The sequence below is a fragment of the Micropterus salmoides genome, unplaced genomic scaffold (genome assembly GCF_014851395.1).
Source record: "Micropterus salmoides isolate LMB-PRFRI ecotype aquatic unplaced genomic scaffold, ASM1485139v1 Ms_hic_scaffold_1, whole genome shotgun sequence".
In the NCBI taxonomy this organism is placed as follows: Eukaryota; Metazoa; Chordata; class Actinopteri; order Centrarchiformes; family Centrarchidae; genus Micropterus; species Micropterus salmoides.
This window is the reverse complement of record NW_024040040.1, coordinates 44,864,409-44,878,183: the sequence shown is the minus strand read 5'-3', so window position 1 is coordinate 44,878,183 and position 13,775 is coordinate 44,864,409. Positions and strand designations below refer to the sequence as shown.

Genomic DNA, 13,775 nt, shown 5'->3' with positions numbered 1-13,775 from the left:
TCCTTTTTGTAACTATTCTGGAGTGTTTTGTTGACAGTAGAGAGGTGACAAGAAATAAGGGATATCAAAGAGACATTGCAATTCATGGTCAGCACCAGGGCGCCATGGGTAGATTGCAATAAAACCATCTTAAATGCGGTTATCTTCCAGATTTGTGAAATGTTGTGTTTTCATACTATAAATAACTGTTTAGTATTTTAGCGCCTGATAAGGCTTCAAACTCAAAGGTCTGTCATCCAAACTGGCCTCCCTGGATCGTATTTTGTCTTCCTATTCGTACCTGTAGCAACACTTTTTGGTTTGAATACTCAAAAGCCTGCAGTGTGGAAAGTCTTCTCTACCAGCTGCATTTAAACCAGATTTGAAGCTTGAGTGGGCTTTTTTCTCTCAGATGATTTGAATAATTTATAGAATAGCTTTAACACTCATGCAGCTCCACATGTAGGGATTACAGCAGCCGCACAAGACACAGCTGTACCTACATTAGTTCATGAACAAGGTATGTATTGCTCTGGTCTCTGGCTACCTGCCTCAACACTAGACTGAATCTGGTTGTTACAGTGATCGTATGTCAGTGGATAAGATTTAGACTCGAGTAACAATCAAACGATTTGCCTTTTAATTTAAGTGTTTTCAGATGTTCCTCTGGTTCTGTAAACTTATTTCCTTTTAAGCATGTTCGTGACACAGTTTGAATTATCTTTGGTATTAATGCTCAAGGACTGTACTTAAGGAAATCTTGACAGCTTGAATTAAGTGTAAAACAAATGTGAGCTCTTTGTGTGCCCAAGAGAATCAGAACAAACTGTTAGAGCTCTTCTTTGCCAAAAGCCTATGCAGTGGTGGGTGGTGACGCCTACGCCTTGTTCACTGTTTTATCCTGTCAGGATTTTTTTACTCAAATTACATAATGGACCAATGGCTATTGCACTGCTGCTTGTTGTGTGAATTATTCACAACAAAACTTCTGCAAGCTGCAATCCTTATGTGCCCTGCCATGCCGATCTGCCCTCTTCTCACGGTGACTCAGAGGTGTTTCCTTGCCCACATGTTCAGACGTCTTACTCTAGACTACAAACCAGGTGTGGCTTAATTAAGTCAGGGTTTTTGGGCTTTATTTGTTTATATTTTGGCAAAATGGCACCATTAAAAGTCTGCTCATGTAGCTAGTAGTTGTTCATGTTTGTGGTGTTTCCATAGATGCACAGACAACTATCACTAGCCCCATTTAATACTAAAGAAAACGTTTATGTAGTTTAATAGGAACTTTTTTTCTGGTTTGTTTGCGATGGCGTTAATGATCCTCATAAAGTATAAGGCCCACTGAATCTAAGAATATATGTATCATGTTCACACTAAAACTAACTTCCTGTTGTTTTTAGAAAAACCAGCAGGAACCTTTCACCCCCACAGTATCTCTCTCACAGTTTGAAAACCCTCCTGGTATAGTTTCAATAAAACGTTGGCTCAGTTTCTTTATTGGAAACATTAAACAAAATCAAATCTTTTAAGCAAGTCAATTTCCTTTTTCAGCAGTACATTTTAAACATTAAAGTATGAACCTGCACTTGAATCAGTTTTATCTCTTCATGATCTCTTCATTTCAGAACACCTACTCAACAGTCACTTCATTATCCATTTTGGTAGCCCGCCTCCAGTTGATGCAAGATGCCAAAAAACAAGTTGTAGCTCCCACATTACATTACCACTGGCTTCCTCTGTCCTTCCTGTCTCAAGTCCAGATTTCATTTTAAATTTCTAATCATTTGCAGAGCTTTGCATGTTCGTGCTGACTTTACACTATGATGCTGATCTGTTGTGTCCTTGCAGGACTGCATGAGTCCTCTGAATATTGCCTGCTGGGCGTTCCGAGGAAAGATTTCAAACAAAGGGCCCTTGTGGTTTTGGCCTCTTGTTACTGAACCAGCCTCGCTATAAATAATAGTTAGATGACGCTCTGATTTAAAGAATTTGCTTAAAAGCATTACCGAGCTCTGTTAAGAGAAGAAAATTGACTTGTTTCTATATGATGTCATAGTTTCAGGCCAAGTAAAGTTCAATGTTCAGGCCAAAAATAATGAGTTAAATCACAGCTGCAGATGTTTTATGTAGTTGAATCGAGTCATTGCTATTGATTCTCATAGCTGGCAAACCACTTCAGATAGGGGTTGTTAAATCTTAATTATTGTACATTATATTGTGCCAAATGACAAGCTAAATCAACCATCATTTTGCCTTACCGTATGCCTTGCTCGCTGTGCCTTTTTCAAATCGTTGGTTGAATATGGCCGTTATAGCTATCAATAAAGAGGACTGCTTTATGGCATTATTGGACTTTTGCATCAATGTGATAAAGGACCTTTATTTAGCTGGGTTAGACATTCCTATCTAGTTATTTTATGCAAAAGCAGTTATGCATTTGATTTTCTAGAAAATGTACTATACTAAGATTTAAAAGCTGAAACAATTACTGTGGTCAATTAATTGATATGACAGTGTTCAACTGTTTTGGTAATATTTTTTGCCAAAACATATCAGAAGTTCTCTGGTCAGTGCTTTTCGTATGGGAGGATTTGCTGCTTTTCTTTGCCATTAATTGCAGTAAAGTTCATATCTTTGGGTTCTGGGGTTTTGGGCAGACAAAAAAGTATTCTGAAGATGTCATCCTGTGCTCTGAGAAATTGTTAACAGGTATCTTTCAGTATTTTTTGACATTTCTTAGATTATATATCGAACCATCAAAAATACCATTTGCAGACTAATCGTTATTGGCAATTATTGTCAGTTGCACCTTGATAAAATAAACGTGATCGATATCGCAATGTAAAAATTACATATACTATTATAGAGAATTTGGTCCAAATCACCCACATCTGCTGAAAATTGGATATTTACTTTTTATGTGAAGCATTTGTTTAATCTGACTTTAATTTGTGTTAATATGTAATCGACAAATGTATGTCACTTCATTACATTTTCAAGATGTAAGTGTATAAGGTGCTCGCCTGATAAAAAGAAGAGAGAATAATCACAAACATCAGAGATTTTCTAAATCAACAGTCATCACGGCTTGAAATACCAGCGTTGCGGCTGCTGTTGTGTTTGCTGCAGTCAGTGGTACAATCTGTTCATCCCACTTAACCTCATTTCTCTCTTTGTGCGTGCTCTCTCTTGCTCTCACGCTCCCTCCCTCTCTCTCTCTCCGTGTTACTCAATCACCAGATTACAGGATGCTCTCACTCTCTCGCCCCTTTTCATCCTACGCTGTCACTGTGAAGGAGTGTGGAAAGGCAGGGCTCAGCAGGCTGCATTATGTTCTGCTCAGACACGGCAGCAGTGCGAGCGATGCCGCTCATTCACACAAAAGAGCCCGAACACGCACATGCAACGACGCCACACAGGGCTCAGACAAAATGTGGATAAGCTCCCATCCAGGGGGCACTGACAGACAGACAAAGGGGACAGCACATGCATGCATACACACATATATGCACACACACATGCGCTCATGCGCATTCTAACATATGTGCCTCCACACACGTGATGTAAGGAGCAAATTAAAACTGGATGTTGCCGTCCAGAGAGCTTGTGTGTATGTGATAGATTAAATTTTGCTGTGGAGCTGAAAGTGGTCTTTAGCCTTGACTCTTTGTAAATCTCTGAGGATTGGCATACTAAGGGATTATTTTAGATTAAGATTATTTTATATTCATTTGTTTGGCGGGAAGTGATGCCTGAACACTTCTCGTTTGTGTTGAATCCTACAATGCTCTTCCTCTGGACGCCGTTTTTTTTGTAATGCTAAAATATTCCACATCATTCTTTTGAAATTTTATTTAGATCAAGGCAGAGGGATGGTATTGTCTTGTACTAGAAGTGGGTTTACCAGTCGGGCCCTACTCCTACAGTGTCAAGGCAGTCTTGGCTCGTACATCAAAGCCTTCATAAAGCGTGTGTGCACTCAGATGCGATTATCATAATGCAAAGTGTTCTATGTGTCTGTGGCATTGCAGAAGTCTTTATTCTCACTCTCTGCCACATTATACCTCATTAAACCAAAAAATCCTTTAAACACACCCTGAATTTCAACTCCTGGCTGAACTCTGCACCTCCTTTTGCTTTGCAGTACCTGATCAAAGTAAATGAGATCAAGACCAAGAAAGGAGTGGATCTCCTCCAGAACCTGATTAAGTATTACCACGCACAGTGCAAGTAAGTACCACCTTAATCCCTCTGAACCCAAATGTGTGAAACTCCCCCTGTTGTGTGCATCACACCCACTGAGAAATGTATTTCAGAACACAGCAAAGAAAAAGCGTTGCGTCTCTCTCCCTCGTTGCACGTCAATTTTCTATTTCCTGTATTATTCACAGATCTTGGGGGCGCGCAGTTGTGTATGTATGTGTAGTTGTGTGTGTGTGTGTGTGTGTGTGTGTGTGTGTGTGTGTGTATGTGTGTGTATATATATATATATATATATATATATATACACATTTCATTAAAATGCACAGGTCATCATATAGATATGTTCTGACAGCTTTGGGGTTTGGTGGGTAAATAAGTGGCCGCTCTCCGTGCCAGAACCGCAGCTCACTACATCGAGTGATAGAATGACAAATTTTCTCTCAGCGTTGCTAGGTCCTGTCACAACACTAGTACAAAACACTAGACCTCCCCGTTAATCAGTTCAACCTGGGCTTTGATGGATAGAAAAGCTGCAGTGCTGATGGATTAGAAGCATAAAAGCAATCGAAGGAGAGACGAGGGAAGTGTGACCGCTCGCAGGCTGAAAGAAGAAAACTATTTGTGTTAATTTTTACCATCTGAACCACTTTATTCAACAAATTAAGGGCTGTATTTAAAGGGAAATGTGTGTCATTCCTATGCTTATGCATATTTGCCATGGCATAATTTTACTTATCCAGGGAAACCTGGACTCATGCAAGAACGGCATTGATCATGACAAGATGTTTTTATAACCAGTAGTCATAATGGTTACTATGAGTAAAAGTAATTCTGAATACATTAATTAGTATCAGTGGTGGAATGTAACTTTTACCGTACTGTATTTTAGTATTACGGGTACTTTACTTGAGTGCTAATTTATGCTAATTTTCATACTAATTTATACTTTTACTCGACTATATTTCAGAGATACTGCACTTTTTACTGCACTACAATTATTTTATAGTATTAGATAATAGTTACTTTACAAATGAATTTTTAGAGGCTATAAAATATGATGCTTTGTCATAAATTAAACTACTGTACTGTAATATGTAATATATCCACGTAGAGCGAGGAGGAGACAGTCCCAGAGCCAGCACACCAGCTCCAAACAGTGATACTCAAAACTCTCCTCCTACTTTAGCTAACATCACAGCAAAAGCGTGTCTTGGCCAAGTAAGATGAATGTCTGTGGGCAACACACAAATCATGGCTGGAATAGTGTTGTGGGGTGCGGGCCACTTTGTCCCCCTCATTTACAGAACCTGTTTTTAGTCATTTTGAGGTTTGAACTGTTGGTTGGACAAAGAAAAAAAAAATCATTGTGAAGGTGTCACTATTTTCTGAAATGTTACAAACCAATCAATTTAAGCAGTTACTCAAGAAAATAATCAGGAGAATAAATCCATAGTTATTTGTAGCCTCAATCAGCTTGCCCTCAAACAACTACGACAGTAAAATGCTACTTTGACATGAATGCATCATTAATGATAATCTAATTATTAAACAGTATAAAAGTCAGTTTCTTTACCTGCGGCATGAACACATTATACATTCTGACATTTGGTAAATCTATCAGCACTTGTGACGTGTAGAGCTAGATGGGAATCCTCGATGAACAGATTAAAGAAAACAAGCAGAGGGGAGATTTGCCAGAGAAAGTAATGAAGGGAGAGATGTATTCCAAGAAGAAGAGAGTGCTGGACAGGGGGGTGGAGAGAGGGAGGTCATTAGTGGTGATTTGCTGCTGTAGCGCTGCATCGAGGTGTGTACTGGCTTCAGATCTGTAATGGATTTCAGGATGTGCTAACCACCTCTGCAAATCTTCTGCGGACACGACCAGCAACTCTTTCTGTGCCAAGAGTCAAAGGCGCCAGAGCAAGCCGAGCTATACATTAAACATAAACTGCACCAATCTCTCCCCTCTCTCTCTCTCTGTGACCTTCACAGCATTCAAAAGGGGCAAAGTGTTACACCTGACCTTTGCAAAGTAGTAATTCCCATAAATGGAACAACTTGTCTCTCATATTTATTCCAATGCATGTTAATGTCTGTGGGATTCTCATGTACCTTTTTGTTCCCCAGTTTCTTCCAGGATGGCTTGAAGACAGCGGATAAGCTGAAGCAGTACATCGAGAAGCTGGCAGCTGATCTGTACAATGTAAATACTCACATCTTTACCGTTTCATCTGTTCTTGTGCTTTTATATTGGCTTTAAAGCTTGTCTTTTGCACACCTGTGCATGATTTTTTTTCTTCCTGAATTAAATAAATAAAGTTGATTTGACCAATTAAACTTACCTCCACAAAGCTAGTAAGGTCCACATACTTAGCGTTTACCCCGAATCTCATGCATCTCTTTGCTCATAATGATGCGATGAAAGCTCTGCCAAAAGCTAGTAGGTGGACAATGAGGTTTTTTTTTTTGTTGTTGTTAAAATTACTGTTTCCAAGGCCAAGATAGAAGTTGTACCCTTAAAACATGAGCCCTAAAAGTGTCTAAGTGTCAAACGAGGGGTCTGCTCTGCTCAGAATAGCACATTTAGCACACCAACACAGCAGACTTTTGAAAAAATACATGAGCCTTCACTGACTGCTCAGCACCATTTCTTATTTACAGTTTCTCCTGAAGCAGCAGTTTTATCATAATAACATAATGCTCCTGCAGTTGTTATGAGAGATGGCAGCACATCTGCAGGAACAGTCATGATTCAGAATCTCCTAGAAAAATCATATATATATGAAAGACAATGTGAAAGACATCATTGCGTATTCAAAGTGACGCCTGGGAAAGTAGATGTCAGACAAAAGATCCTCACACTGTACTGACCGCTCCCAATACATTTTATCTAGCAGAACAACGCTCCCATCTAACAGAGATCGTCTTTAGGCATTCACGTGACTAAACCTGACACCTGGCAGCTGGCAGTACAGTGTTTGGATCTTTTTTGGATCTTCTGTTTTTTTCTGACCCAGCACCTTGTTAAAGTTTTTTTGGGACGTGCGTTCTTGTAAATTTGGACATTAGTGTGAGAGATGTATAAGTATTTTCTCAGAGGGACAATGAGCATAGATTAAGTACATTTTCAGAAAAGAAAGTAATAGGAAGGTTGCCAATTTATATTGAATGGCGCAGTTGATTTCAGATATTTATATGAGTTTTTATTAGTGCAATAAACGGCTGCATGGATACACAAGTGGTAATCTCTCAGTTCTGCTGGTGCATCTTTTCCTCAACGTTGCATTTGTACTCCTCAGATCAAACAAACTCAGGATGAGGAGAAGAAGCAGCTGACTGCCCTGCGGGATCTGATCAAGTCCTCCCTCCAGCTGGACCAGAAGGAGGTAGGCAGGTCACCCCCGGACACACCAGGCCAAATATAAACTTGTAGCAGGTGTAATTCTTACGAGGCCAGCCCTAACTCAGCCATATCGGGCTAAACACAGCAAAGGCAGACCTGATTCACTCCGACCAGCCATATTGGTCCTGGTGCCACACAGATATGTTGTTAGGAACTGATGATTTGACGCTCCTTTTTTACCACACACCCCCTTTCACTCTGGCCACTACCAGGTTTGGAGCTTGTCTCCTGCAGCACAGAGCGAGTGCCCAGTGCTGTACCATGCTGGTAGCCAGTGTGTGGTAGGCTTTGCTGGTGACCAGTGTTGTGCCTCACTGGCTGCTCAGTGGAGAGCCACTCACTGCCCGACTTAGCACCACATCACACACACACACACACTTAATAAAGCACTGTCAGTCTCAGTCCGCTGTTCTGCATGCCACAATCCATACAGTCTTTCACATTTAATTCACAGATTCTGTAGCTTCTCTTGTTAATAACACCCACGGTGAGCACTACATTTAGAAAGTAAGCACACGAGATTGTGGTTTTTGTCGGCCCCACGGGGCAGGCGACGCACTCACCGCCTGCATCTGAGCTCGATCTTTCACACCTCTCCCCTCTATCTCCTCCCTACTGCCTTCTGCTTGTCTGGAATCAAGTCTAGAAGAGTAAGTGCTGGTGCATGTTGAGCATGCTGGCATCTGTCTGTTCTGCTTGACGGTAGAGTGGTTTAGAGGCGTTGCAGAGCATGCCTTGTACATTTAATATTTCTGTTAGCACTCTCACTTTGGTTTTGAGAAGAGACTCTTTGTACTGTACTTTGTTGGGGGATCAGTTTGTGTTGTGGTTGGCGATGTGTTGCATGTCTTTCAGCAGCTCCTCTGTAAACACTGTGTGTTAAAGGTTGCTATTTTGTGTTTGCTTGTGTGCATGTATGGTGTGGGTTTGCACAGGACTCGCAGAGCAAGCAGGGTGGTTACAGCATGCACCAGCTGCAGGGAAACAAGGAGTTTGGCAGTGAGAAGAAAGGCTACCTGCTGAAGAAGAGTGATGGGTAAGCTGCAAACACGGCCTGTATTTGAAAACGCTGCAGAGCACCGTTCATGTTGCATTAAAATTTTCAAAGTGCACACACAGAAGAAAGACATGACAACTTCTTTCCTAATGTGCCACAACGACCCCCTCCCCCCCCACACACACTTTTACAGGCTGAGGAAGGTGTGGCAGAGGAGGCAGTGCTCAGTGAAGGGGGGCATGCTCACCATCTCTCATGCCACAGTGAGTACAAGACACTTATACACACCATATGAACTCCCTGACCCCCATGTGTGACTGGATCAAAGGGAGAACATCATGCAGGGAGGTTGTGTTGGGGTTTATCAATCTGGAGGCTGGTGGGGTTGGATTGACATAGATGGGTTGCCATGGCAATCGCCACTCGCCCCCCCCCCCCCCCCCCCCCCCCCGCTGTGCTGTTGGGTGACTCATCACAGAGCAAGTGTGAGCTGTTACTGTATGTATGCAGGCATGTCTGTGGCGGCTCCACTCTTCTGCAGCTGCAGGAGCCGCTGTGCAGCGTGACGTTTTTCTTCTTCTCAGGGATCTAAAAACTGAATTTAAAGCTATTAAATTTAATTTACTTAAAACCTGCAACTGAGCCTCAAATAAAGAGAACTACTGGCTCAGCACAATCAGAAAGTTTAGCTAATTGGCAGAAGCAGTGGCAGGTGTTTGGATTTACAAGGTTTTTAAAAATGCAATTCTGTGTATTTTGGCTACATTAACCTGATTATCACTGTGCTTTGGCTAAGTGAAGGAAGGAACAAGTTAACGCCTTCTTATATAGGGAAGGTCATCTGCTTGATAACAAGCAATGGTGCTATAAATATAATTCAAACTACGATGACTTGATTCATATCATCGTGGATCAAAAAGCAAAGGTTTTGTGATAGCTGCTTGATAAAGATAAATCTTCAACAGCTCATGTGAATAATTGAACCCCAGCAATAAATAAATAGAAGACAGATTTGGTTAAATAACACATAAATCTATCTAAAAATGTTTAATATTGAGCAATAGTAAACAAACAAATAAATTTACATTGAATAGAACAGGACAACTTTAGGAAGATTATATCTCATACGAAGATTATACGATTTTTTAAGGATTATTCACTAGCCAAAGCTGGTTATATCACAGGACCCTTCCCTGACGAGTTAAATTTTTGGTTTGCAGACCTGAGGAGGATCTTTGTCAGGTTAAGTTGTTGCTAGTTTAATAAATAAAGTGCTCTGGTTCGGTAGCCTCAGACCGTGCAGGATCTTTATTTAATTTTTATCTCATTATTTGTCCTATAAGTCAAACTCTAAAAATATCTTAAAACTTAAATTATAATCTAGACAGTAAATTGTATGTTTAAAGACCCAGTTTGGATTTCTAACCTCATAGACAGAACGTATTCACATTGGTACATACAGATTGTGATTTAAACAGACTCTCTTGTATTCATGTGAATGTTAATATTTAAGGTCCTGTTTTATTAAGCCTTTGTTAGCCTGGTGAAGTTGGCCCTCAGGAGGTTTTCTTACCAACAGACACAGTCGTTCCAGCTGGATGAGCCATGGCAGGGAGGATAAGCTCTGGCTGTGATATTATTTTAATGGTTACACCTTTGCTGTTTTTATAGTTTTAGAGTGTGAGCATGCTTTGAAGCTTCCTCTACCTCATATAGGATAACATAATTTCTGTCTGCTACAAGAAGCTCGGGGCAAGTGGTTGTCTCAGAAAGTATATGAAAGGTTTCCTTTTGTTCTTTTGAGCAATGAAGGGACTCAATCTCTAACCTCTCTGTATAGTTGTTCACTGAGTGGAGCGTATAATCATCCTCTGTCTGGAGGCGGTTTACCACCACTCCATGTTCTTTTTCCTTCAGCCCTTGTGGCAGCTGAACTCTAGGTGACTCTAGTTGACATGGCGGGATGCCAGCAGGCCAGCCGAGCTCCAAAGCTCATCACAGCCTGTTAGCATTTCATTAGCACGTGCCCCGGCCCCTCCTCTGCCCGGACGCTGGCACTGGCAGGAGACAATGCTCAGTGTACATGTGCCAACTGGTGCCATTATTATAGTACATAGCCCAGCCGCTCTGTGTCACACAGTTTTGTAGCTTTAATTATGTGAATATTCAAATTCAGGCAGCAGTGTTGAATAATAAACACTTACAGGAAGTTAATCTACAATCATTTTGGTGTAAACCATTTGGTTTCTACTTTTCAGATATGAGGAATTTCTGTGTTTTCTATAATTGTAAATAGAATATGTTGGTGTTTTGTTCTGTTGGTTGAAACATTTTCAACTTGGGCGGACGCGTATTTTGTGTGTCCCAGAATTTGTGCTTTTGCATTGACATTGATCGTGGCGAGCGAAATTTGCATCACGTTTGGTCTGAACCCACCCCAAGACTCTACAGGATTACAAATTGGAAACTGTATCACGCTGAAATAAAATAACAGGACTGATTTAACTGATTTTATATTAGTTATTAGACAACAAGACTAAGGGCCCTTATTTTCTCTGCGGCACAACAACCAGCGCTCCGACCACTTGATATTCTCCTGACCTTGAATCTCTGTGTGGTATTTTGGTGCCCAGAGACAGATGGAAATGTCTTTAGTTTTGCAGGAATTTGGTTATAAAGTATGGGACAAATAAAAATGTTGACGTGATGAAGACGCTAATGAAATGTTGTTTAGTTGAAAATCTTTTGGTTTTGGACTGCTGCTGGGACATCCAAAGCAATTTAAAGACATCATCTTTGGCCCTGAGAAATTGTTATGGGCACTTTTTTCATGTACATGTCTCATATGTAATAACTAATGTATAGAGTCCCGTGTGTGTGTGTGTGTGTGTGTGTGTGTGTGTGTGTGTGTGTAATATAGTGAATTGTTGTGTTTGTGAATTTCCTGAGCGGCCACCATTGTCATCCTCAATCTGTTTGTGCTTACAGTCCAATAGGCAGCCGGTCAAACTCAACCTGCTCACCTGCCAGGTCAAGCCGAGTGGTGAAGACAGGAAGTGCTTTGACCTCATTTCCCGTAAGTTTCACATACTGTACATTTCACTAAATGCCAGAGCGGCTTAATTATATACTGTTTGTATATAATATAGTATGGGAATTTCTGCCTCTTACAAACATCAAGGAAAACAAATCTATGGAGGCACAGCATTTTTAGACAGCTTGTCCAACAGGTGTCACACAGACAGGTGATATCTGAACAGTTTTTTTGCATGCTGTCGGTTGCTTTTAATATTCTAAAATGCAAGAGGGATTTGCTTACTTAACGCTTCCGTATTCCACAGATAACCGGACATATCATTTCCAGGCTGAAGATGAACAGGAGTTTGTCATGTAAGTACTTCTGTTGCTCTATAAAACACTAAAAAGAGCATTTATTTTTATTTCTTAAGGTTGAGAAGTTTACCTGTAGCGCTATAAACTAACATAACCTGATCATCTTTACATAATTCCTGAGAAGGAGACAGGTGTGATCACAAACTCGCCTCATGGTTTCTATTAATGGCAGGCTGGTCAGTGGCTGCTCTTTGCTGTCACTGTCAAATTTAAAGACAGAAAGTGTCAGAGAGACTGTTGAGAGTGGGTGCAACGAGTTCTCCAGCAATTCAGGTCACTGTAACCTCACACTGTTTGTTTCACATGCAGTGACACCAATGTATGTTTGTACGCAGACACATAATATTAGAACAGTAGCAATTTAATTTGGTTATTGTGTCTGCAAATGAAAAATATGGATAGCTATTTGGCTAAGCAACAAGCTAGCATAGGTAGCTAGCTTGTTGTGCTGTAAGTACATTCCACTGCAGTTAGCAAAAAAGCTAATCCACGGGGCTAAATTCTGAGTTACTTCAGGTCAGACTTGAATACAAGCGTTTGAAAACATTTATGTTAAATTTAAGTTTATTTGGAAAGATGTCCATTTCCCCCAAATACGTTAGAAAAGGTCTGTACACTGCTCCTCATCTCTGGCTAACGGCTCTACTAGCATAGCACACCTGAATCGCTTACTGAAATGAGAGTGGTTGCATTGCATTATGGGTAATGTAGGCACCAGGTTTTCACAAGGAACAAAAATGTGTGAAATAAAAAAAAAAAGACAATGTCGCTGGTTCTGCAGCATCGATTTTAATCCATTTTTTAAAAACTTTTTTTAATTTTGTGTCTTTTTGAGTTGATGGAAATGTTCCCATTGTTGAATGAATACCAGATGTAGGGGACTTTACCAAGTTAAATATATGCAATGCTAAAATATCAAGCTAATTTTGACATTGCTTCTTTTAGAAATGGTTCTAAGGTTTGTTCTTTCTTTAAATTCTCAAGAGTCAAAATAATGGACATTAAAAAGCCCTTTGTTGCATCTCAGTGCTTTGAAACACTCAAAGAATCGGATCAAAACAAAACTGAATGTAATCTTACAGAATTTTCTTAAGCTGGCTAGACTAAAACATCCTTTGATTTGAGGCACTTGTGTTCTGAGCTGGCGTGTATTCGCTGTCGTTGGTTCAGTGCTGTTTCTCCATGTACATGTAGTCCTTTGGGATGCAGCTTGCTCACTGCCTCTTCTGTCACACACCTCCAACTGCTGCAGCAGTAGCAGCAGCGTCTTCATGGGATTTTCCATAAAAGATTTAGTTTTCCAAGCGTCACATGCTTTGTGTAATCACGCTAGGCTAGGAGCATATTATAGTGAATAATATAAGTAAACACAAAAACACTTTGGCTCAGCATCTGTGCACCATCTGTAGATTAAAATACCTTGTTTTATCACACATAACAGATAAACAGACAATCTAACACGTTGGTTTATGTGCCTACTCCTTGTCTGCCCTCTGCCTTTGCAGGCAGGGTTGAGTGAAAATGACAGAGGAAGTGCTGTGTGTGTGTGTGTGAGGGCCAGTTTAGTGGGTAAAGCGCAGGAGCAGATTGTGCCGTGTAGTAAACTGCAAGAGGCCATGTTTGAAAGGCAGCTACAGAGTTTCCTGTTTGCGTGAATTTTGATGACCACAGAGTTGTGTGGGGGTGTGTGTGGTTTCATGTACATATATCTGTGTGTGTTTTACCTTTTTAAATCTGCAAGAACAAAAATACTTTCTCAGGAAACAGAAAGGAAAGGAGTTGAAGTAATATGGATGT

At 40.5% G+C, this 13,775-nt stretch overlaps 1 protein-coding gene across 3 annotated transcripts in view; it reads left to right on the top strand.

Annotated features, from left to right (window-relative positions):
- asap1b (ArfGAP with SH3 domain, ankyrin repeat and PH domain 1b) overlaps nt 1–13,775 on the top strand; it is a 60,015-nt gene that overhangs the window by 28,736 nt on the left and 17,504 nt on the right. For 2 of the 3 annotated variants that reach the window (XM_038730423.1, XM_038730408.1), the window contains exons 7-14: nt 4,127–4,212; nt 6,313–6,388; nt 7,485–7,571; nt 8,230–8,238; nt 8,524–8,624; nt 8,779–8,848; nt 11,574–11,661; nt 11,927–11,975. In XM_038730423.1, the coding sequence (XP_038586351.1) occupies nt 4,127–4,212; nt 6,313–6,388; nt 7,485–7,571; nt 8,230–8,238; nt 8,524–8,624; nt 8,779–8,848; nt 11,574–11,661; nt 11,927–11,975 (566 nt within the window). The remainder of the gene's footprint in view (nt 1–4,126; nt 4,213–6,312; nt 6,389–7,484; nt 7,572–8,229; nt 8,239–8,523; nt 8,625–8,778; nt 8,849–11,573; nt 11,662–11,926; nt 11,976–13,775) is intronic. The other variant, XM_038730415.1, reaches the window with a different exon arrangement.